The sequence below is a fragment of the Seriola aureovittata genome, chromosome 8 (assembly GCF_021018895.1).
Source record: "Seriola aureovittata isolate HTS-2021-v1 ecotype China chromosome 8, ASM2101889v1, whole genome shotgun sequence".
Classification (NCBI taxonomy): domain Eukaryota; kingdom Metazoa; phylum Chordata; class Actinopteri; order Carangiformes; family Carangidae; genus Seriola; species Seriola aureovittata.
This window is the reverse complement of record NC_079371.1, coordinates 12,148,751-12,174,678: the sequence shown is the minus strand read 5'-3', so window position 1 is coordinate 12,174,678 and position 25,928 is coordinate 12,148,751. Positions and strand designations below refer to the sequence as shown.

At 40.8% G+C, this 25,928-nt stretch overlaps 1 protein-coding gene across 13 annotated transcripts in view; it reads right to left on the bottom strand.

The window, feature by feature from the left end:
- Positions 1-25,928, bottom strand: part of dlg3 (discs, large homolog 3 (Drosophila)) — a 79,840-nt gene that overhangs the window by 46,208 nt on the left and 7,704 nt on the right. For 7 of the 13 annotated variants that reach the window (XM_056382133.1, XM_056382139.1, XM_056382137.1 and 4 more), the window contains exons 3-4: positions 24,108-24,193; positions 18,587-18,703 (exon numbers count right to left, since the gene is read on the bottom strand). In XM_056382133.1, coding sequence (XP_056238108.1) covers positions 18,587-18,703; positions 24,108-24,193 — 203 coding nt within the window. Of the gene's footprint in view, positions 1-10,844; positions 12,027-18,586; positions 18,704-24,107; positions 24,194-25,928 lie in introns of those variants that run through there. The other 6 variants (XM_056382138.1, XM_056382140.1, XM_056382145.1 and 3 more) reach the window with 4 other exon arrangements.

The following is a 25,928-nucleotide window of genomic DNA, read 5'->3' as shown; positions in this document are numbered from 1 at the left end:
TTTCATTTATCAAAAGAATCTCAGAACAGAGATGTGATTTCTAATCTTATTTAAATTTCCACTTGTGTGTTAAACATCCAACATAAACTTACATGTCCTGCTCTCAGATGTTGTATAAATATCACATTTTTAATGGTGTGTGTGACCGTTCTTTGTAGCATCAGCTTTCATACACAGTAGTAATATACAGCGCTAATGGGTCAAATCAATCGTGCAAAAAGTTGTTGACTGCAAACCTAGATAATCACAACAGCCAGTGCAAAACGCTGATACATCAAAACATAAAGATAATGACATCAGCCATCAATGAAGTTATTGCTGTTCAGAAGTATGGCTGCCAACTAAAGCGTTGGACCGCTGCCCTCTGACCATGTGCTACAAGAAAGCATAACGCGGTAATCCAACATCTAATCTGGCCACTCTCCATTTAACCCTCATTACCGCAGACATGGTTATTTATTGTTTACATAGTTGTCACTGTAAATGAGCAGCTGCTTTGAACCTGACCTCATTGGTCAATTTGATAACATGGAAATGAGGTATGAATTCTTGAATGAGCAATCAGAAATATACTGCCTATACATTCATATCAAGCACCAACTACTATGGCTGACTGTTTAAACCAGTGTGTAGGTTAAACTAATCGCTGCTACGAGCTCCAAGAAAACAGAAAACTGAATTTGTATTTCTGTGATGGGGCAAATAAATAAATAAATTCTCTTGAAATGTACAGTAAATATTTTCTTCTTTGTCCTGCAGGTGATTTTAAGAATTACTGTCCTGAACTCAGCCATGATGCTTTCCAAACCACTGACAAGATGGCAGCAAACTATCAACACACACTTCCACCTTAAAATCATCCATTCCAAAATGTATGTGAGACATTACAAACACCATGACCATACTGCTCTATAGTTTAGGCTACATAAAGCCATTTAAAGTTTTAATCTACACCAAGTAAAGGCAATGACACGAGGAGAAATTTGGATTTGGCTTGTTCTGGGAAAGGTTGTGTTACATTTTGAAGAAATATCAACACAAATGCACAGACACACAGAGGGAAACAAAAAGTAATAAATCCATAAAAGCAATTTCAAGGCAGAGATGTAGTATCAACAGTGTAATAAGATGTATGATATTAAACTGGGATTGCTTGTATTGTTTATATCCGTGACAAAGAGAGGGCATGCTCTCTCTTTATCTGTCTCTCTCTCCCTCTCTCTGAGGTTGAGATGTGCGTTTCTGCTTTTTCAAACTCAGTGGGTAGATGGAATTGATTTTCACTAATAGAAAATAATGACTGATAATAAACAGAGGGACATGTTTAAAGATCATCTGTGGTTCTGTGTATATACAGCAGAGATACTGTATGTCTGGATTATGTTAGCAGTCCTCTCATCCTGTCAGTTCAGTGGGGGGTAAACAGGAAGTCCATGTGAGCCAAACATATGCTGTCACAATACACTGTATGTCCACACTGGTCACATAACAAGAAGCAGCATTTGGGTCACCGTGAATGCCATTAATCCACTTCATGTATTCACAAATCAGTCCAGACCTGGCCAAATTAATCAGAGTAACTCAAATAATTAATGCTGATCAATATGGACCATCAATCAAGGGTTAGGGTTAAATCTGATGTGATGTTAATCCACCTTGGAGTGCCACTAGACCTACATAAAAACAATAAACATGTGGTATCAAATGAAAGCATGAGAAATTTATGAGTCATTAAGGGATTTAAAAGAGGTGTCTATTTTTGTTTTCACTTATTATTAAAAAAAACCTTGATTGGATAATCTGGGTAAAAATAAATTGCAAAAAAAAAAAAACCTCTCTCTCTTTCACACCGTATACTCCATGGTAATGAAACTGTATGTCAAGCAAAATCCCAACAACCCCAAATCTGTGCTGGTAAAGAAAATGTTATTGTAAAAGATGATGGTCAAAACTTTGAATATAAAATCTAGATTGAGAAACAAAAACATTTTAGTTTGATTAGAACACTGAGCTACATATACTTTACTGGATGTCTGTTCAAGGTTGTTTGGTTAAGAATTAGATCTGATTTTAGCATGTAGTCAAATTCTCTATTTAAACATTAATTAAAATTATGTTTGAGTCAAATTATTTGCAATAAATAATTAGCATTTATTTTTTTCAAACTAAGTCATCTTTGAACAATGACTGGCAATGCACAGGTGTATATTCCTTTAAAGAACTGCATGTACATACCATATGAAACTACACTAATCATACTGAGGCACAGGTCTGGAGTTGTTCGTCGCTCTCTTTATACAGCTCTACCCCCGAAAATGAAGCCTTTGATTCGTACTATGTATGAAAAAAGAAAGAGCGGAGGAGGAGAAGGCCAGTGGAAGACAGGAGGGGGATGATAGAAATGAAGAACACTGAAAAACAACACACACTCACACACACACATGCGCACACAAAATTGAGAGGCCAGACCAAATGGCTGAAGGGCTGCTTGGATAATGCATTAGACAGAGATGGCACTCAGAGCAGCTACACATGGTAAGAAATGCACTGCTTCGCCAAATGTCCTACACACACACACACACACACACACACACACACACACACACACACACACACACACACACACGTGTTCCCATAAAATGGAAGACAGAACAACAAATATTCAGGTTTCTGTATGATGATTTACTCAAAGTAATAAGTTATAATAGGTCACAAAAATTAAGGCATTTTCTCATGAGTGACCAAGTGGAATAACTGTTACGAAGCTGCTAGAAACGTCCCTTGTGAGAGCAATGAGACACTCAACATGGATATTTGTGAGCGACTGACCTTAAAGCTCACAACTTGGACTGAGTATCGAAACTCAATCCTTTTTTTTTTTTTTTTGTGCTGACAAAAATGTATCTGTAGCACTGAGTATCAAATTCAAGTGTCCCAGTAAATCATGACAGTGTGACAGTGAGTCAGCATGCACGACACCAGGACCCTGAAACTGAAACAGCTAAATGGAATTCGAACCATCATTAATTTCGTTATTTACACCTGTCCTTTTCATACTGAGACATGTCAAAATATCTTTTGTGAAAAACAGCCTATTCATAAAGTTTCACCAGTTAGCTTGCCGGCATCTAGTCTGGCTGCGTTATCCCAATATATGATGTAAAAGTACCCTAAATATATTGTTAATTCTCCAATTAAAGCAATAGTTCAAGTAATAGTCAAGTCTTAATTAACAGCTATTCAGCACAAAGCAGTACAGGTTGTGTGGGATTACCTGTACTCTTATAGCCTGCATGGTAAACTCAGCATAATGTACGTTTCTACAACGCTAACTCTACTGCTCTGAGTTTCTCCTCTCCAACTTTATTCACTAATTGATTCCAGTTGTTTCTACTCATATTATATTATATCAAGTGATGTGAAGTTACTGTAAATGAAACTCCACACTTCCTGCAACTGTTTTAAATTAAAAGCTAACTTAGAATGGCTGAGTTCGGTTATTGGGAAATGCCGGAAGAACTGCGAAATGGAGATGACTGGAAATAATAAGCGAATGAAAACAGTGTTTCTGTTGGAGAAGAGGTGTGAGGAGGCTACAACATGACCACATTAACTATGCTATGGAAATGTACATAATGCTAAATTTATTGAGACAACAGTGAACATGGAGGATGTAAGTTTTGAGTTTTTAACATAAAACAGTCAGGCTATTGACAAAACTATAATAAGATATACTTATAAAACAGAGATTAAGTAGCCTATAAATAAAAACTTCAGAAGAAAATAATTAATAAAATAATTATCTAATATATAATCACTGATTTTTAATAATTTGGAACCTAATTCAAGTACTGATGGCTTTGGATTTTTTGTCCCTTGTTGTAAAGTGTTACAAAAATAACAGTTGATATGGTGGTTGAATAAAAGCAATAAAAGCCCAAGCACTGTTGAAAGCACCCACACACCCCCACAAAAATGAAGAGGAGTCAGAAGACTTAGGGACTAGCTCTTCTCTAATATTGATTGGATATACACATATTCCACAGCAGCATGTGGGTGATGGAGCTGGTGTACCTTGCCGAGGATGCTGGCACATTTTTGCTAAAAATGAGTCTAGTACAAAAGAAGAAAAAGCTTTCATATGTGTACATGGAACACACATCACACGCTAATGTCTGATTCTTTTAATTAACAACAACGTTGCTGTAACATTTAACGCTGCCATCTCATTCCATCAAAGGCCCAGTGTCCCTCGCTTCTCTCTCTCTCTAACAGAAAATCTGATGCTTCCATCGCTGAATCAGGAGTCCACTCTGCCCTGCGCAGCACAGTCATATTTCTAGGCCAGTCGCTACTGTGATCAGCAAAAACCCTTAAATAAAACAAAGCAGGCAAGCAAACAAACAAACAGCGTTCCCCTCCCTTCTCCTCTTTCCTCTCCTCTCCTCTCCTCTCCTCTCCTCTCCTCTCCTCTCCTGGCTGGCAGCAAGAGCCAGAGAGGGGAACAGGCGAGCTGATACGGGGCTGAGCCCTGGCAAGGCCTCTGACAATGACCATATGGATCACAGGGGCATGGTAGCCTCAGCTTCCAGCAGGGCACACAACTCCACACACAGGATCTGCAGCTTCAGGCGACTGCACCTGTAACACTGTGCAAAAGCCTATATATGTATCACATAGCTGTAGCCAAACTGCCGTAATGAGCAAACCACTTGATGAGCATTAAATCTGCTTTGGCAGGGGACACAACACATTCCTGTGAATCCAGAATTTCACAGAGGACCTCCATGTTGAAACAATAACAGCAGATTCAGAACACAATGCAAAGATAATGAACAACAGTTATTGCGTGGAGGCTTTAAAAGCAAGTGTAGGAGGTGGGATTCAACACAGCTCAGGTCCTGGGTCACAGCTACAGCAGCTCCCCATCACAGATCAAGCTCCTCAGCTCTCATAATGGTGGCTCGCTTGTCAAAGTCTCCTCTGCACACTGACGTCAACGCCTGACCGGGCTTTTCACAAGCGCTCCGTCCCTTCCCCCTCTTACATCATATAAAAAGCTAACTTTTGGCAAAGTGCACATAAATATTGCAGTGCACCTTGTCTCCCTTGTTTTGTAGTGCATTTCCCATCATTCACCATCCTCTCTTTACCCCAAAATTCTCATGGGTAAGGAACACTTTGTTTTTGGGTAAAGGTCTGTGTAAGGCATGGGTGTGTGTGCTTATACTGTATGTATGTGTGTGCGAGTGTGTGTGTGGGAGAGAGACAGGCAGGCGCAGAAGGGAAGATATGATGTAGGAGGTTTGCTAGAAGACAACTGAAATTAAATTATGTGCTCTGAATTTGTATGAGATCAGTAAAATGCAGCGTTGGCATCTGAATCATAGTTTCTGTAGCAGTTTGCAAAGCTGAAATGCAGTTTTTCAAAAAATCTGTTTCAGTGTAACTGAAAAATGGTTCAAATTTAGATTTTTATGCAGTTCTGAATCTTCACCACCAAAGCCATGTATGAAAAGAGATAATGATTTTCTTGGCTAAACCAAACATCTATTTCTCTTTCTTTCACATGTTTATGGAAATACATCGAGTTAGCCAACAAGTGAATTTTCCACCAAGATATTTTTTTCACTGCTTGCTATATTGAGTAATTGACAAGTGAGCACGCTAGGGTGACATATCAACAGCAAAAACACTGATAAGTGGCTGGTGTTCCTTGTACTGAAATGTGGCAACTGCAATTTGCAAATTTATATGAGTGTTGGATCATATTATGGGTTGCAAAGAAATTACCTGAATCTGTAGTTTGAACGAAATACAGGTCACAAAAGAACAAAGGTTGTGAACCTTGTTTTCCATAAAATGCACTTACTCTGATGACTGTGGCTGTTTTACATTCTGACTAGAACGACGATGAGTTCATAAAACCATCAGTGCTCACTGTAGTGAAATATTTTGAAATTGCTATACACAGTTTGAAAGAACACTTCTAAGTAATGGCAAACAGTGACAACATAATGTCTTGCACAGTTACGTACAGAGTTCTGTATGTTACCCCCAGCATCTTCTGATATCTACCCAAGTATTGCCCAAAATTAAATTATGGTGTCGGTTCAGAACATTTTTCTTCCAGCTCGTGTCAAAGAGCTGAAGACTGGTCTCCTGAGCAGCAGTGAGCATTCTGAGAAAATTGGAGGCATCAACGTTACATACTTTTATCTCATGTTAGTTTAGTATCCCTGGGTCTGAAGCAGCCAATGTTTGGCTGGACATCAGCTACACATTTACACCTCGCCGGTGGTTAAAGCAGACATAATATATGTGTGCAGCTCCGAGTGGCTGAGGCAGATGTAATAATGCACCATGAAATCCTAAGAAATTTGGAGCACATGTCTGTCACACTTCACATCGTTTAGCTGAATCGACAGATTTCAAAAAGTAATTACACTGTTTCTGCCTGTTTTTGCCTCCTACTGAATTCTGAAAACGCTTGTTGGGGTGAGTGTGGGAGAGAAGGAGGGTCAGCATGGAGGAGCAGGGTCCAGAGGTACTTTGACATCAGACATGCTCTCACATCACTGATTCTCTTCTTAAGAATAAAAAAATAAAATTATTAAGCTGATTTTAGGGATGTAAAATATTCTTTCAGAATTGCTGAAATTATTTTTGATAAAACATAATGTTTAATTACACTGGGATAAAAATGACTGAGCATAATTTTATGTTCACTACTTGTCAAAAGGTCACCTTCTCCTTATCTCCATTTAATTTAGTAAATGTGCAGCTGGTGCTAAGACTGGAATACCACCACTTAAATATCATATCATAAATAATCAAACTATTAAATACTGCAAAAGAAACAACAAAACAGTAAAGAAAACTCTAAAACCGGAGCCTTGGATTACTGCAAGTAAGAGAACCACATCATAGTCTCACAGAGGGCCAGAACTGTCACATCTAAAAGCAACGAGTACCACTGCTGCATTAAAAGAGGCAATATATTCCCAGTAATCTGGGATGAAGAGGCCTACCAGCTATCCCTGGGATGTCATCCTAATCTGCCAGGCAACGACAGAAGTTATCATGTTGACACTTGACACCAAATGGCAGCCCACGTCACACAACTACCTGTGATGTCAAGGAGACCTCCCACCAAAAACGTGAAGTTAAACAAACGACAAAACACTGCTTTCATGAACTCCTTATTTCTCGAGGTCAAGGTATCCTGGCATTATGAGGAGGCCATCTGACCATCATGACAGTCTAACCCACCTCCTGTATCACGCCCCCTACATCTTTATTGCTTTTTGACATTCCTAATATTCTTTTGAAAGCAGCTCTCACCAGTAGAATTGAGGTTTATAGGTATTTATCCTGTCATTGAACTGAAATGTGTTTTCTAACAACGTTGTTCCTTAGTATTCTTACTTAACTCGTCATCAGTACAACCACAAGTTTGGGAATCTGCTGTCTTTCTGAAGTACCTATCACCGAAAGGCAATACCAGCCAATCAGAGCGCTGACTTGAAATGTTACACACAATATGTGCAGATTTGCTTCACTTACTTGACACTTAAAAAACAACCTTGCGGTAATTATGTGTCACATTGGACTAAATGTATTGACAGTAACAGCATCTGCAGGTGTAATGAAAATGTCATCCATCTTGGCGTTATCATTAACACTACATTTTTTTTATAGAAAACGTACAGAGTGCACTCTCCTTCAGATCACATACATATTGCCTTGTATTTTCCTGAGACAAGCTCATAGATAAATCTCTTGATCTGATGAGAATATTCCAGGTTTCAGATGGAGCCTTTCAAGATCACTGTGGGGGATCCAACTAAAGACATTTGGACATGGAGCACATGTAAATCCCATCCGATAATACTCTCTGGGTTGCTGTTGCAGGAATGGCAAATCAAATCTGACCAAACAAAATCTCATCAGACAGATGTAAAAACCAATGACACTGATAAATCAATGGGACTGTAAAAGGTACACACACGCACGCACGCACGCACACACACACACACACACACACACACACACATACACACAAACACACACACACACACACACACATAAACATTTCTGATCAAGGCCTGAGGGCTGTCAAGTTGTAATCACCTATGGGAGTGTTCAACATGGAACGCCCACCATGCCTTCACATTAATTTAAAACACCACTGCCACTACAGAGACCTGTTATAAACAATAGGTCTGGCACAGCATTTTGGACCAAATCTTGATGCTAATAAATAAAGTAAAATCCAATTAATATTTAAAGCTAATCATAGCGACAGAGCTGGAGAACACACAAAGACAGATTGGAGCCCGCGGGGGGAAGAGGGAGCTTTCTGACTGAAGCTCCCTGTAGACTGAGGCCTCTACTTTTCTCAGATTTAAATTCAAAAGCTCTTGTTTTAAAGAATGTTCTTATAATCCCAACTGGAATCATCCATAATTAACCTAGCAAGCTCTTGACAAAAGCAGCACAATCCTTTAGCAAATAGATGACAGAGGGGAAAAAAAATTAATACGGCATCATTATGTCCTGGGGTGTCTAATGATTTCCTCACACATACATGAAGTCTTCATGGCTACAGCAGCCATTTAAAAATGTCAATGATCCAGCTATAAAAAGCCAGCTCAGATTATTCTGAATGACTGTGCAAGGTTATTGCCTTTCATCGTGCTCGCATCCAAAAACACGAGTTGCTATGAAAGCTATAAGATAAAAGACGTGTGTGTGTGTTTGGGCGTGTGTGATTACTGCCCTGCTCTCCGGCTGTGTATAGGTAGTGGGGGGAGGGGTAGCATTCACATTTCCCACCCAAGGATGAGCAACGGTGACTGAGGAAGGAGCTGAGAGGGTGGGGGTGGCGGTGGGTGTGTGCATCTCCATCCATGCGGTGCTATGGCACGTTCATATAGAAAGGGGAGCACACACTGGCCATTCAAATGCCTGTTTTAAGACACGGAGGGGCAGATGCTTGTCCACAGTGTCAGGGCCTCTCCTGCTTTCTCTCTCTGACAGCACCACCAACTGCCTCCTCTTACATAACCCCCTCCCCCTCTCCAGGCCCGCTGCCTGCCTTTATTGGCTTATTTCTCTCTTTTTCAACCTTAGCATTTTCACCCCACTGACTGCTCCCCCCCCCCCCCCCCCCCCCCGCCAATCATCCATTGCTGATTCGTTCTCCACATCTTTTTATTCCATGTCATGTACGCCAGGTTGGATATTTCCTCTCAAGAGTTTTTGTGTGCTACATATTCGCATGATATGGCAAAGGAGCAAGTATCCTTCGAAAGGATAGGACCAGATATGACTCCACAGAGTGGTTTATCCATTAATGGTGCTGTTTCGACAACACAGGACCCCTACATGGATCACGATGCGGTCACAAAACATATTTCATCAAGCAGATACTAATTTGTTTCACTGCAAGTCGAATGTTGAAAAAATGTGCTGGAAATGAGAAGTAGAAAAACTGATGGAGAATGAAATCTCAGTGTAAGCAATAAATGCTTACATAATCACATCTGCTGTGAGCTTTCAAATGTGTGAAACATGAAATAAGCTTGATTGGTCTGGATGCAGCTGATAAGAAAAACGCTTGCAACAGATTTTAATACAACACGAAGCAAGGGGAAGTGTCTATCTCTCTCCTCAAAGCTAAAACCTCTCCTTGGCTGTAGTAATCTGCTAATATCAGCCAGGTTGCGGCTCATATGTGGGCTCAGCTCAGGGGGATCTCTTCCACTCTGCCTCCATTTTACCCTTTGCTTCTTCTCACCTTCCTTCTTCCCGCTGCCTCGCATTTCTTGCTCAAAATGTGATCAGACATAGACAGGGGAAGTACAAACGATGCAACGGCTTCAGTTGCTGCAAATACGAGGCTACATAGACACATACTCATGCACAGCAAGAACCATTCCTTGAATCTCATGCTCACCAAGCTACCCTTCCCCCACCCAAGCTCACTCTCATGCTCACATGCATGCACCTTGCTTAATTAAAGACTGTGCTTCTGAGGCTGTTCTGACCTTATATCAACTGTAATTTATAAATACATGTAAATAAATGGAGATAATAGAAACAAAATGGAGCGCATGTAAAGAGGCGGTTTCATTCACACTGTGCGGCATGTATGACAGGCAGCGTTTGGACACAGATTACTGCTGATTCTTTATTTTTCTGACAGCACATCCATTATATTGTGAATCTTTTGAGCAAAATGGCTTGTTAAAAAAAAAGGCCATTAATAAGAATGGAACCCGTGTCGATTTCATCATCTCTTCCTCTACTCTGAGCTTATGAGACACAATCCTACAATTAGTTGAAGTATTTCATTCTTACACCTAATTCCTCACAGAGTCAGTGTGTAACGTCTAAGTAACTGGCTTGAGAGATAGCTTAAAATAATTGCAAATTGCTTCTCAATGCTGCTCCAATGAATGAAAATGCACCATTTTTTGGCCTATGGTAACTGCATCAGCGTAAGCCTTTGACGACATGCATTAGGTGTGTTAAATCTATAAGCATTAGTCATCTGCATCAAATCCAAACATGAAGATCATCTCCATGTGTGTGCAGTGAAACTGGATCAGTCCCGTTCTGTTCTCCGTACTCTGCTTCCAATTGAAGAACCACAGTCAACAAATGGGAAACGGAGGACTTGAGATGAATACTAAATATGAATTATGTTCCATAAACTGACAGCCTCAGCTGATACATGATCCTCTCTGCTTTACTACAGCAACAGCTCATCTGATCCCAGATCCCCAGCCAGGCCCCACAGTCCTGAGCTATCTTACAGAGTGTGAAAGATGAGTTACCTGGTCATACCACTCCCGGTTGGTACAGGTGCACTCAGGCCACCATCCTCCTTGTCCACTGGAGTTGCTGCCGTTTACTTTGGGGCCTCCCTTGGATTGGCCCTTTGGGTTGGGGCCTCCAGGGCCCCCACTAGACATAATCTTGCCCTTACTTCTCCCCAAAGTGCCCCCTCCTCCTCCCATGCTTCCACCTCCCCCTGAGGCTGGGGGAGGTAAGGTCTGGCCTCCCCCGTACCCAGGCGGGTATCCATAGGGCTCGGCCTGCCAGTCTCCTCCATATGACGGGGCGTCCATCCTACGCAGGGCAGCCATACGGGTCACCTCATAACATTCTGGGCACTTGCAGCAGTGGTGGTGTTTGTGCATGCTGGCTGTGTTGGCTGGGCTGACGCTGAGCTGAGCGGCGTGGCACTCTGTCTCTGCTGCCTCCTCAGATCTCACACAGCACGCTGTGATCGGCTCACAGAGCGCTAATGCCGACGGAAATAACACTAATCACAGGAATTTCTACAGATTTTCCCTTTTTCGTCAAATCCTGTCACTCTCCGCTTTATTCCTCTCAGATGTAGAAAAAAAAAAAAGATCAAGAGGGACGGGAAGCAGCAACAGGAAAACAAAATACAAAATGGGCACGTAGTCTTTGTCCTCTTGACGTAGAAGATCAAAGGAAATATTCAAAATATTGTATACGACCACACAATCAGAGACCAGCCCCAATGATAGAAATTTCCTCTTGCTTCTCTTGGTTCACAGTGATACGCATATAAATTCATTAATATATATATATATATTCTTTTGTTTATATATCATATATATTTACACACACAAATACATATAAAAATATTAATATAAACAGACAAGCACAAATACAGATATGTACAGGGATAAATGTATATATATATATAAATATCTATATGTGTGTGTACAAATATATATATAGATATATAAACAATATATATAAATAAATGATATCCGCAGATGAAAATCTTCCTCTGTTAATTCTTGGTATTCTCCCGTTCTGTCAAAATATCGCGTTTTTCCTCCTGCGTTGAAAATCGTTGTCTTTCTCTCTCTGTCTCTTTTCTCAGCCTGCAGAGAGGAGCTGAGCACTGGATCGCCTCTCAGCCAGCTTGCCCTAGATGTGGATTATTCAGAGGGATGCGAGCAAGCAAGAGGGAGATGGAGACCGAGAGAGTGCGAGAGAGAGAGAGAGAGAGAGCGAAAGAGAGAGAGAGAGAGAGGCAGGAAGGGAGGGGGGAGAAAGATACGTAGCAGCATCCCTCTAGCACCTCAGCCCTGACAGCCACAGCCAATCAACTGGCAGCACTGCCATCAGCAGCAGCAGCACCAACAGGACTGAGCGCTTCGCTAGCTGCTCTTAAAGGGGCCGCAACACCTAAACCTCCGTGCTGCCTGCCTTGGGTGAAAAGGTACTGCTTCACACATCAAACCCCATTAACAACATTGTATTTGTCTATTTACTCATTATTATAAAAAAACAAAAGGTCAGGATGTCATAGTCCACAATCTGTCAATGCCGAACCTCAGCCCTGACCCACTAATTGTGAGTCTAATCCACGTTTTCCATCAGACCAGTGCAGCCAAAATCCAACTTACAGTGAGCACCCCTGTCCCTCCGACTGGTCACTGGTCACCTCCACGGTCATCTCTAGTTCAGCTGCAGACTTAACAGCTTTCTTGTGCTAGTGATTGGCAACCTCGGGCTCTGTGTCACAGCACACATCTGCAAATAATCTCACAATGGAAGCAGGTGCAGCAGATGAAAATCCTTTTTCTCCTGGGTATCACTAGACCTGCCTCTCAACAGAGGATGCCTTTGAATCACACTGCATTACTTTACATCACTCTACCTCTCTTCCTTTTTTTTCAGTACCGGCAAAGCAGCACTGCTGCTGAATTTTTTTTTTTTTTTTCCTTAGTCCTGCCCATGTGCAGCATTGGGTCAAAATAAGCACAGTGAGAGAAAACTGAACTGCTGAAGAACCATAGGGGGAAATATTTTATGTTCACAATGATGACATCAACACATGTGTACGAAACCAACAAGATTACACGCTTGGGTTTTCAAGTGGGTGGAGGAAGAGATTGAGAGTGAGAATGTGTGAGGGGAAAAAAAGAAGGAAGGAGAGACTATATGGCTTTCATGTATCTGTGGCAGTTATAGTTTCAGTCATGCGATAGGACTGCCTGTGCCATTTTGCATGCTTATGAATTTGTAGGTTGATCACAGCTAGATATAAAACATCCCGACACTGAGGGTGAAGATTTATGTTTTTAGAGAACTGAGAGGGAATGTTATAGTGTCGCCATTAAGGCCCTGCATATATGCATTATTAATGAAATGTGACGGGGAACAGAGCTGGGTGTGTCTGCATGGGGGAGAGAGTATATTTGTACATAGTCTGCATGTTACAGTGCTCATACGTGAATGCTAGTGCATTTTCAGTGTTTTGATTAATATATAAGACATAGTGCATTTAAATGATGCATCTATTAATATGTATCTGTGCATCCTGATAAATTGAGCAGGATTTTAGGGCACACTGCACTGTGTTGCAGGCCTACCAGGGGGCACACACAGCAGGCTCAGCCACACTTAATTACATGCAACAGTAACTCACTTCATTATAATCATATTCTTTCACTCTATCCTACAGAGATTTGCCAAGCAGAGAGCAAAAGGAGGAGAAACTTGAGCATTTTCAAACAGAGACTAGAAACCATTGAATGCCTCAAGTTACATTGTAGGATTCAGCCACAAACCCCGCTGAAGCCAATCAGAGCGATGAGGCGGGGCTTAGAGGCAGCGGCTTGAAAGGACGATGTAAGCATATCGATCACAGCACACATGACTGAGCACATGTTGCAACCATCCTTCCCTTGCCTCGCTCTGTCTCTCTTAAAAACTGTCCACATCGCATTTACCACTCAGTGCAGTCAGATGTTTTGCAGTAAAAAAAAAAATCCACACACTGTGCGGCATACAAAATGAGGGAATGGCAAGTAAAACATAATAAAGGCAGGAGAGATGGACAGAAAAAGATCACCTGAATGAATGAACACAGATATGTCATCTGTATCATCTGTATGGGTGGGCTGGCATATAGACACAAGCATCTACGATCTACAAACTGTGTATGTGGGCACATTTAGTCCCTCTAGGGGAAAGAAGCCTCTCCCTTTAAATATTACATAATATAAAATACATTAAAAAATTGGTAGGTCTTTTTAGAGCCAATCAATTGCTGTTTTCCTGTATCAGAATGGTAGCAGGAAGAGGAATACAGGAAGTAAATGTGCATTAATCAAATTACAGAGCTGTTATGGGTGACAGAAAGGCTCTTGAAGGTTAATGTAGTCCTGGTGAACATGTCTTGTATGATGTCATTTTTTAATGTAATTTTGTGGATAATAAATCAGGATTTTCTGTTTTGATCTTCCCTTTTTGGTTGAATCACTAAATAAAGAAATCTAGTGCTTCTTAATGTCCTCTGCTTCTTTAAGAGTTAACATTTCAGTAGCAGCAAGTTTATACAGGGGGCATAAAACCCATATCAGTACAATGTAGTGTAATACCATACCTGTGCACTAAATACAGCCCAGATTGTGTTAAATTTTTGTAGAGACTATGTAGTTTTGGTTGGACTCAATTACACAATCATTTTTGAGCATGTCATTTGCAATGTCCTTGTATTAGATCACATGATGTTGTCAATTCAATCTGCAGTTTATTACACAATAAAACTGTCACCTATATAAGATTATTTTTCCATTTGTGAAGCAGTGCCAAGCAGAAAAAGCAATATTCTGTTACTGGCATTTCTTTGGTGGGTAGACATAAATACCAGAGAAGGAAAAATGTAGAACCATGAAAAAAAACCAAAAAGATGTCCCACTGTCAATGAAAGGTGAAAAACCTTTTTGTCATAAATATTGAAACAACTTATTGTCACAGACACTGAAACAACACTGCACAGCAGGGTATGATTGAACTGTTAGCTAGTAATTACACTCTGACTCTTACCAAGTTTAATAGCCGTTTCTATCCTGGAGAAAATACAATAACAACAACTTGGTTTTAGTAGACCCAGAAGAATAGCAATCTTGTTGGAAAAAACAGGCATTCACCTAATGCCCAAATATATATATATATATATATATATATATATATATATATATATATATATATATATATATAGAGAGAGAGAGAGAGAGAGAGAGAGAGAGAGAGAGAGAGAGAGAGTGAGTGGTGTTTGTGTGTTTGCGCAATCCTTGATAAACACTGTGCCCAATTAAAGAGCTTGGGCTGGAACGATGTGGATCAACAGCATTAGGTGATTTATCTTGTGAAATGAAAGCGGTGACCTCTGACCTTCAGTTGACAAATGAAAAAGAAGGACCTGTGATTTATGGCATAAATGAGGAAATTATCCTGTGCTTTGGAACAGAGATGCTTCTCCGCATCCCACCTTGCAGCTCCCCCAACACTATAAGCTCAGCATCAGCCTGCACAGCCCTTATTACATAAACCCACCTGGACACCAAGTAACAAACACACTCATATACACACACACACACACACACACACGCTACACTCATAATGAGCATTACAACCCCCAACCACTGCACAGACCATGTATTGAGCTTTTCAGTCATTTCTAGGCATTTCTCAGAGAAGCTATGTGACTACTCCTTCGTCACCTGACCGGAAGCAGCGCCATAAAAGGACAATCGGCAGTGAGGCAGTCTTAAAGAGGCAGCTCCATATCAACACATACTAAGCTGCTCTACTGTAGCCTTAACTAACTGTAAGGGGGGGTGAGGAAGCAAGTCTTATAAGTCTCGCTCAGGCATCATTACATCATAGCAGAATGCTCTTGGTTCTTCCACAAATATCAGATATTGAAAGGCCTAAATCACAGAATATCGGAGAATCTTTACACTTAATGCTGGCACTGCTCAATGAATCATAGCTTTGTGAAGTGTGCAGGAGGAGGGGGGGTTACATGGGAAAGGAAGAGAGACCGCAAGACAGCAAGCCAGTCAGACCAAGAGAAATGAGAGATACTCATCAGTTTTGTACCAAAAGACAAAGTAACCTGCTGAGGAGCAGCAACGAAGCTCTTCGAGCGATGCAAATGCAGAAAACAAAGGCTGCATGGCTAAGACTCCTATTAAGAGGCCTCAGTGGCAGGGAACAGCTGCTCCACCACACACACCACATACAGCACCTCCAACTGATGGAATAATGAGAGACAGAAGCATACACATGGAGGAAAATGAAAGAAGGAATGGAGGGAAATGATAGAGAAAGGAAAAGAGGAGTGAGAGATTGTATTAGAGCTGCATGGTTAAAGAACACTGTTTTGGCATAGATTTTGTACATGAATGAAAAAGAGGAAAATAAAGAGAGCTATGAAAAGGGGGTGCAAGTAGGAGATCAAGTGACGAGGTGGAAACCGACAGGAAGGTGAAAGCAAGTTGATAAAATATGATGAAGGTGCTGTAGGTCCACGACAGACGCCATAACTGAGGAGAAACGAAGCTAAGGTGCCCTGTGTGTGGGCAGAAATGCAATGACTAGAGGGGGCATTACTGAAGCATGGTGCTGAACAGAAGGGGGAGTAAAAATAGAGAGAAGAAAATAGAGAGATGTGGAGAAAACAACAAAGTGCGTATGTGTCCATGAGTGCATGGGAATGCAAAATAAACCCTGTGTGTGTAATTACCCATTCACCTTGCCACAGAGAGCAATGCATGTAAAATCATTGTGCTTGCTGAGTGTGCATGATCACGATGTGCTCAATGCGTGTATGGTGTAACAGAGCAGAGAGGGAGAGAGAGGAAAGAAGGGAAAAAACAAACAAAACAAAGATGCGAATTAAAAGAGGAATGAAAAAGACAGGATGAAAAACAGAGAAGCGAGGAGAGGGATAGATAGAGAGAGGAAGAGAGTCAGAGCAGTCTGTAGGGATGCAGGCGGGGGAGGAATGTGGTTTCCATGGCAACCCGAGGAAGGCTGAGCTCTGGGTGTCCGTTCCAGCTCTGCACTGCACCGGCCCTCGCCTCTCAGCCGCCTTGCTCTCTCTCTCCAGCCTCCCCCACTATATCTTTTTCTTTTTCCTTCTACCCCCCCACCCCTCACCCCCCCACTCCCTCCTTCCCGATCCCTGCGCCTCCTCGGCTCCCTCACCTCCCTCCTTCATGTGATAGAGGGAGTCACACACACACACACACACACACAAACCACACACACACACCCAGCCAGCTCCATATTATCCACACCAGAGTCAACCTGTACTGTCACCATATTCTTGTGAGACATTACCATACAAACACATTGAATCTGTGAGCTTACAGCCTCGCATCTCCCTATCTTTCAACCCTTCCAAGCCCCTAGATCCTCACGCCTCCACCCCCTCCACTCACTGCACTAGTTCTGGGCTCAGCTGAAAAGCCAACGCCTGCGGCCACTGTGCTGCCATGTGCCACTGGCCGTGTTGTAATGGGGAAGGCATGTGAACACAAGGGCCTTTAACAATACTGAGGAACATGGCAAGCCTATGAGACATGTCTCTATCATGAACTATGAGGACTGTGCTTGTTGCTCAGGTAGGCAGCAGGTTGACCACAACCCTTAAAGAAATTGGTTGACATTTTAGGAAATAGGCTTAGATGATTGATACCACTCTCATGTCTGTAAGATAAATATAAAGCAAGCAGGCAGATAGCTTAGCTTAGCATCAAGACTGGAAACAGGGGAACACAGCTAGCCAGCTGTAACAAAACCAGACTACCAGCACCTCTAAAGCTCATTTATTAACACACCAAAGCTGGTTTGTTTAATCCATACAAAAACAAACTGTAAAAAAAGAAAAACAGCCCATAACACATTGCAGTTTTTTACTCTGAATTATACAAGGATTAAACATAGAGCTGTAGCATGTTGATTAGTGAGCATTAGGGGTGCTGGTGCTATATACTTTATTACCTTTGGACAGAGCCATGGCAGCTGTTCCTCCTGTTTGAACACAGCAAATACTCCCATTTCTCAAAAAGGTGACTTATTCCTTTAAATCTATGACATTCGTTCATAGCAATAGGGAGCGCCTCGACATGGGAAAAAGCGTAAACTAATACTTAAGTTATACAGCTGTAGGTGAAGAGATTGACAACAAAATATCTACAAAATAGCTGTGTCACATAATTACTGCCAGAGTATGATTAAACGCCTAAATACTATTAATTACACAGTATATGATCTGTCTGAGCGTAATCAATGCTAATTATCCATGCAAGGTGCTGAAACACTGAAGAAAAATGTATTTATTTGATGTTATATTAAGCATGAAATATAAGAATAACAATAATCAACACAGTCTTTTAGGAGTCCAGCCTGAGCTGGTTCTGTCACTTCAAACTGATCAAACAAATCCCTAGGAAATAATTCTTGGACTTCCTGGATTGCTTTCTGATTTAGCAGTTATGTCTCATCATTAACATAATGTTCCAAAGGTCATCAACCTTTATGAACAGTAACAAATGTTTCGTGATGCCAGAGCACTCTCCATGGAGAATGTGTAATCATCACATCATCAGATTCATTAGTATCTGCTTCTCTTAGCAGCAGCTGCCCTTTCTGATGTCTCAACAGAATCACTGGGGAGAAGCTGTGTTCAAGAGACCCCTGGGAAAATTCCGTTTTGCTTTGCTCTACTCACCTTTGGCATGTCGACATGGGAGCGAGTCACCAAGCCAGACACTCGCTCCACTTTGTGAGGGCTCCTCCTGCTGGTCACTCGCACCCGAGACACACCCTCCTCCTCCTCATCCTGGTCCTGCAGGACACAGAAAGATCAATTGTCAGACATGAATGAATAAAATCAGATTTAGAAAAAAAAATGCAATGATCAGGACACACTCGTGGATACCAAATATGACAACCATTGCCAACATTTTTAAAGAAATAGTTCAACATTTTGGCAAATATGCTCTTTCGGTTTCTTGCTGAGAATTAGGCGAATTAGGCCACTCTCACAGGTTAAAAATATATATATTTTATCTTGCAGCAAACAGAATATTTTTTCATCCAGGTGGTTATAAGAGTCTTTAAGGATTGTGGAAATATTTTCCGAACAGTGATAAGTGCTTAGCAATAAGTGCAAAATCAGATGCTTAGCTCTGAGACTCCAATGGCACTGCATGAGAGAAGAGGTGCTCTTAATATGAAGTGAGAACCAGCAGGCAGGTAGCTTAGCTTAGCATGAAGACTGGAAGCAGGAGAAAACAGCTAGCCTGACTCTGTCTAAAGGAATAAAAACCCACCTACCAGCACCTCAAATAGTCTGTATTTAACATGTTATATCTTTTTTGTTTAAAATGTACAAAAAAAGTGCCGTGCTGAAAGAAGACGTTTGCAAAACCAAAAATATTAGAGTAACAGTTTAATTTGCACCACTGGAATTCAGCCATTAGTCACAACACTGAGCTATTTCACAACAGGTTTGTAACTAAAATCCAAATAAATAAGTGCAACATATTAAGTCTCACACCATAAGAGTAGTGACAGAGACATGAACACAAGGAGTCTACAGTACCCGAAATTTAGTGAGCTCATTCCCACAAATTAGACCACACACAACACACACACGCACACACACGCGCGCACACATGCACACACACACACGCACACACACACACATACACACACACACACACACACACACACACACACACACACACACACACACACACACACACACACACACACACACACACACACACACACACACACACACACACCTTTAACTGACAGCAGAGGGCAGCCTTTAGAGCAGGCCATCACTGGCACAAAGTTACAAAAAGTGTTACTGCAAAACAGGCCCAGTGATTTTCCAAACAAGCGGTGCCTTCTCTCTCAGCTGTTAGCTCCAAATTAAAATGAAAGCTGCCCTTGTGTTGACACACACACGCACACACCCCCAAGCATGCAGCCAACTGTACCTGGCAACCAACAGCAAGAGTTTAAAATCACATTGAATGTCAAGTTTGCAGTATTCTCACAACAATCTCCTTATTTTTGACCTGGTGCAGAATGGATATACTGTGTTATTTCAGAGATGCTAAGTGAGTCTCTCTTTGACGGCTCAATTCCCACATGGCAGCACTGACAGGCAGGTCAACCGGCACTGCCAGAGCCAGAGCTGCCCCCCTAGTTACCCGCTCTTTCTAATAGTGGCATCTATGAGTATGCCCTTTGCACTATATACACACACACACACACACACACACACAAATTGTGCAGAAATTTCTGAAATGACTCCATCAATTAATAATCTCAAGTCATACAATATTTAAAATTTATGAAGTATTTCAGTTTCATGTTGGCCATTACTCTGAGTTATTCCATGATTATGACACAATAAAATAAAACATACAAAATAGAAAGATTATTGCAATCCAAACACAAGTTACTTTCTGATCACGAATTCAATAAATCTACTAAAAACAGCTTCCTGTCTTTTTTCATTTCTTTTCCAAACGAGCTATTCTCCACTCTCACCTGCTACTCTGCACCAAATCAGGGAATGTGCAGACTCATTTAGTTTCCCTCCCATCCTCCACTCAGGTGACAGCATGGCTAGAATACTGATGAGCACCTCACTGGGTGTCCATTAAGCAGCTCTCTCTCTCTCTCTCTCTCTCTTTCCCTAACTTCCCACTATGGCTGCTGCATCCTTCCATCACCTTCTCTCTCTCTGTAGGATTGTGCCTGGGCTCCACAGGCAGCTGGGATCCACAGAGGAGAGGATGGGCGAAGGATCAGGAGCCATGCTGCACTGAATTAGAAGCTAGACAGGGTGGATCACAGAATACACTGAGAGGAGCTTAGGATGGCAGAGTAGAGTTCAAGCCACAGTTAAAGTTTGTGGTTTAGTTTCTCTACTATGGGAGTGACACCGTATGAACACATTTGGTTCAATGCAGTCGATCATTGACTTACATGGGGGCGACTTTTGTGGTTGTCAGGGGTTACACTGAAAGACTGTGGAGAAGCTCAGATAAATAATTATTTAATTGAAGAAAATTATTGTTTATTGATATATATTATTGTATTTGATTGTTTAAATAGAAAGCTAAACATAATAAAGAGTCAGCTAATAGTAATGGATAAAGAGTTAAAACAGTTGAATAAATAAATGAATGAATGAATAAATGGTTGAATCAGAAATAGGTATGTAATGGATAACTGACAAAATCTAGAATTCATTTGTATAACTAAAAATCAACTTTTATATAATTATTAGTGTTAAATAACATCCAAATTAATATCAAGTCGAATGAGCCCATTTGGAACATAAGGGGTGCTGCTGATCAAGGAGTTCTTGATCTGATCGGGCTGTAGTTCTTTAGACAAAAAAGGATAAAGGCTGCTGGACTCATCCAGTATGTTAGAAGTCATAATTCTTGCAGATACTCTTCTTTATTTTCTTAAACTTTTCATAATCAGAAAACAGATTTTTAATGCATTCCCTAATGTGTCCTTTAAACAATGTTACAAGTACATGAGAATCCTTCTTGTTTAACATAAGTTTTGCGTGTTGACAAGCAGTCATAAACTGAACAACACAGTATTCTGGACTAAAGCATCCATTTAATACAGTCCAGTCAATAACAAGTTTATCACAGTTGCCCTGTTCAGCTGACCGTACGTAATCCAGTTCAGACTTAGCAAATGAATTTCAAAAACATATAGCCATTAAGTGATTGAATGGGGGGGGGGGGGGGGCTGTTAAGCATGAAGGAATAATGTTGGATTAAAGTTTTTATCTTGTGTGAGGATTGAATTGCGTAATTTCAGTATCACCTTTATATTATAAGGCTAAAAAACCTCTAGAACACAGCACTGTAGAAATGTAAAAACACGTGCATATACAGAATATGCATGCACAAATACACTAATCCAATGATCAATTTATTGGGATATGTATAAAATCAAGTATAGATCCCATCAACCAAACATACAGGGCGGCTCAGTCAGATCCACAGCCACCTGCTCCACATTTTAGCCCTGTCTCCTGACGACTGTCAGAAATATGAGGCCCCTGCTGACAGTAACCCAATGTTTGACATTGCACTCACTGTGGCCCCTGGAGCATAGTTTCAATCCAGGGCCTGGTTATTGAGGAGGCACAGAGGGTCAGCTGCCCTCCCAGTGGTCAATGGTCAAACAAGGGTTACTGCATTGGATGATGTATTATTATGTATCTCTGATTTTATCCCCCATTTCTTACACTGAAAGCACCTTATGAAAGGATCTCTTTGGGGCTAGTAAAGACAGTTATAGAAACTCACAACAACCAACTAATAACTTGGCATGTGAGTATTAACATATTAACACTTGAAAAATGTGAACCTTACATAAAAGAGCTGCAACAAAATAGTGAGCTTCTCAAAACTAAAGCTATGTGTGGGGATGTGTTATGAACAATCCGAAATGTTACTACACAGCATTTCCAAAATGACTGTGCTGGAAAACAACGAAGATCACACATGAAAGTATCCCCTTTCAGAACAGGTAACAATTGGGCAGAGAGACAAAATAGGGAATCAATATTAAAGTAAGACAATTCAGCAGATCAGCATGAATACTGTGTACAAGCAAAGGAGGAAGACTAAACCAGTGGGTATGTGCCCTCTCTAACCCTGACCTTTGTTACATGTCACATCTTTTTCCCTCTCCATGTTTCCTACTGTACATTTTAAAATAAATGCCTAATGCCAAAAATTGGTCTTTAAATAAAAACAAAAAGGATAATTTCTGCTTCAACCCAACCCGAAATTGTGATATTAGGAGATTTGCCCCCTTATCTATTTATTCGCTTTTGTACACGTAGTTTCTTCTGCAGGGATCTGCTTCTTCACAGTTTTTTAGAGACTTGATCAGTAAGGCCCAATGTCTCTGGAGAGCTATTTTAACACATTAAGACAGAGAAACGCTTTAAATTCTCATTCCCATTTGTGTGTTGCTAGATAATATTTGGAATGAACTGCTAATATAATAGCAATAAACTTTTGCAGAGCAATACACTCAGTTTTATTGAGTATATTAAACAGTCACATTACGCTTGTTCTCTTCTGGATAATGAATGAGAACAGTAAGCTATGGAAAATGTCCTGTTGCTTTTTCTGTAATGGAATGACGGTCTTTGAAGCATCTTTCAGGCCCACATAATTCAATAAAATAGGTCTGATATTTCTGTGGAAGAATCCAGTTTGATGCTTCAAAGTGATCAAAACTGCCCATTGTGCCTTTAATTCAATTCTAAAAATTACATTTTTTTATTTTGTGCTAAGTGATTGAAATCACGTTTTCTTTTGGTTTTTTTTGCGGCATCACTGTGAATTTGTGTCCTGTTGCGTCCATTAAGGTTGCATCACTGTGAGTGCAGACAAATAACTACACGCATGCACGCAAAGACAGACAGACACACACACACACAAAGTACAAGCTATAGTGTTTTTCTCTGCTAAAAAAAGGGCCGAAGATCATCAAAGTTAATGGGTTATAGAAGTCAACCAAAGATCAATTTCATTAACATTTCGGCAGAGCTGAAGGAAAGTTTTGAGACAACATTAAATCGCACAAGCGATATGAAGTGAAGGTTTCCTTAGGAGATGAGTGACATGGACCTACAAAAAAACACCACAGTGTATGGATTTATTGATATTTACCCTGCTGTAAAATGTAGTCAGAGGTCTGTGATGCTCCTCAGTAAATCATCTGAATCAGGTTTAAATCTACACAAAATGCAGCTCCCTTCAGTTCAGTTGTTCTCTGCGTTGTACTCTAAAAATATTCTAAATAACCATGTGACAGCAAACACTTGTTATAATGAAAAGACTGGCTGACTTCATGAGAGCAGCCCACTGATGAGCAAATGCTAATCAGCGCTCTTTTGACTCCGTCTAATTTCCTCTTCTCCTTCTACACATGTCCCTCCCCCCAACTTTTTCTCTGCCTGACACTCACTCACCAGGTTGAAGTCATAGCTGCCATGACTCATGATAACATTTTATCCATGTAGGAGTGTAAGGGACACAGGTAGAGGCACTGTGTGTTGGCTGCTGTGGAAGCTTTTGTGCAGCCAGGGGATACACCACAGCACGTGTGACACCAGATAGATTGTAAACATTTAGTATATTTTCTCTTTAATCTATAACGTGAAGCAGGAAAATTACCTCCCACGCGTCCTGCCTGCTGTCGTCTTTCACAACAGTTTGTTCTGTGTTCTGTTGCAAGGTCACCTCGTAACACTCTTGAATATCTGTGAGAAAAAAACAAAACAATAATCAGCTTTTTTTTTTTCTTTACTTGGATTACAAACATCAGATGTAAGCTGTGTAATCATTATTTCTTGTTCATAACTTCTCTGTCCTCTAAAGTGCACTGCTTTAGTTGTGTTCTAGAAACCGCCAATCAATCATGGGCACACTGGGAGATGTCTGTTTTCCTCAGTGGTACAGCCGGTGCAAACATGGGGGTGGGAGTCGTCTGTTTAGATGGAAGCTATGCCTCCACATTTGCAAGCGCTCTTCTTATCTTGTTGCTGAACTATATGACTCAGGTACCGACCGAGCAAATCATCAAGTCTGTGTCCTAGAGGCCCACATTATAATATTTCATACTACTTGCATTGCACACCCAAAAAAAAACAACTTTTTGATTCTTTTAGTTCAACATCACAGATCAACTACACTGTAGGTCACTTTCAGTGTCTTTGCATTGAAGCTCCATTTTAGGGTGAGTTGAATAAATGTACACACTGCCCCCTAGTTGAATAGTGAGAAATGCATAGCCTGTTACAGGGTTTGAGTTGAGTACTGTAGAAATGAACGTTGTTATTCCCTAAACTTTCCCCTGAAAGTCATGTATGATGATGATTCAAACTTAATGTGATTGTATGAGCAGTAGAAAGGAGTGTGACCTCCATATACATATTTTTCATATAGATATGTACTTTAGCTAAACATTAGCATGTTCACAAAGACAAAGCGAACATGCTGATGTTTATTTGGCAGGTGTAATGTTTAACAGGGTCTTCAGCAAGTTAACATGCTTACATTTGTTTAAGCACTATAATACAAACTGAGACTGATGGGAATTGGCATTACCAGACAAATTAAAATTATGAACCGATTATAGTGCTAGATTAACCCTTAGCTAGAAGAGTTAAGAGTTCACCAAAGTTAGTGAAACCCAATGTCTGTCCTAAATTTCACAACAATCCATTCATTGTTAAAATATTTCACTGATGACCAAAGCGACCCATTGACTGATGAAATTACTTAAGGATATCTTATCTTGAAGACTAGACAACCAGGTTTTTCAAAAGGCAGCTGTCTACGTGTACTGCAAAACACCATGAGAGTAACATTATTAGTATTGACATCTCAGCGTGTTCCTCAACTCCTCCTCCCTCCTTTTAAAGTTTTCCTCTTCTTTTCAGATTGAACTCCTCTGCTGCTCTCCTCCCTTCTCTACTCGTCTCCACTCATCACCTCTTGGCTCATTACACACCCATGTCCTGTGGTCACCTATTGAGTGGCAGCCATTTGACGAGAATGCACTGGGACAATTTTGCTGATGTCACACACACGGGGCCTGGTTACTGCACTGCTGGCATAAAGAGGATGGTAGAGAGTTCATCAACTTCCCAAAGTTCAATGTCAGGGCGAGACAGGCCACAAGGCAGGACATCTAAGGAAACCTGATACAATTTAAAACATGTTTTTTTGTCCATTAACAATGTGAATCTTTTGTTGAAACAGAGACACAAAGAAAGTTCTCTCCATGTGTATGTATGTGAGACAGCGAGATAAGAGTCAGTATGTCCCAACAAAGCACCAGGAGAACAAAAGTGTAAGAATGGAGCATGTGACTCATCACTGTGTCTGAATATGGAGGAGTGAAGCCATGTGTGGGCAGAGGAGTTTGTTGCCCAGCTGACTAAAGAGCATCCTCACTTACACAAAGTCTTATATACATGCAGACACACACAT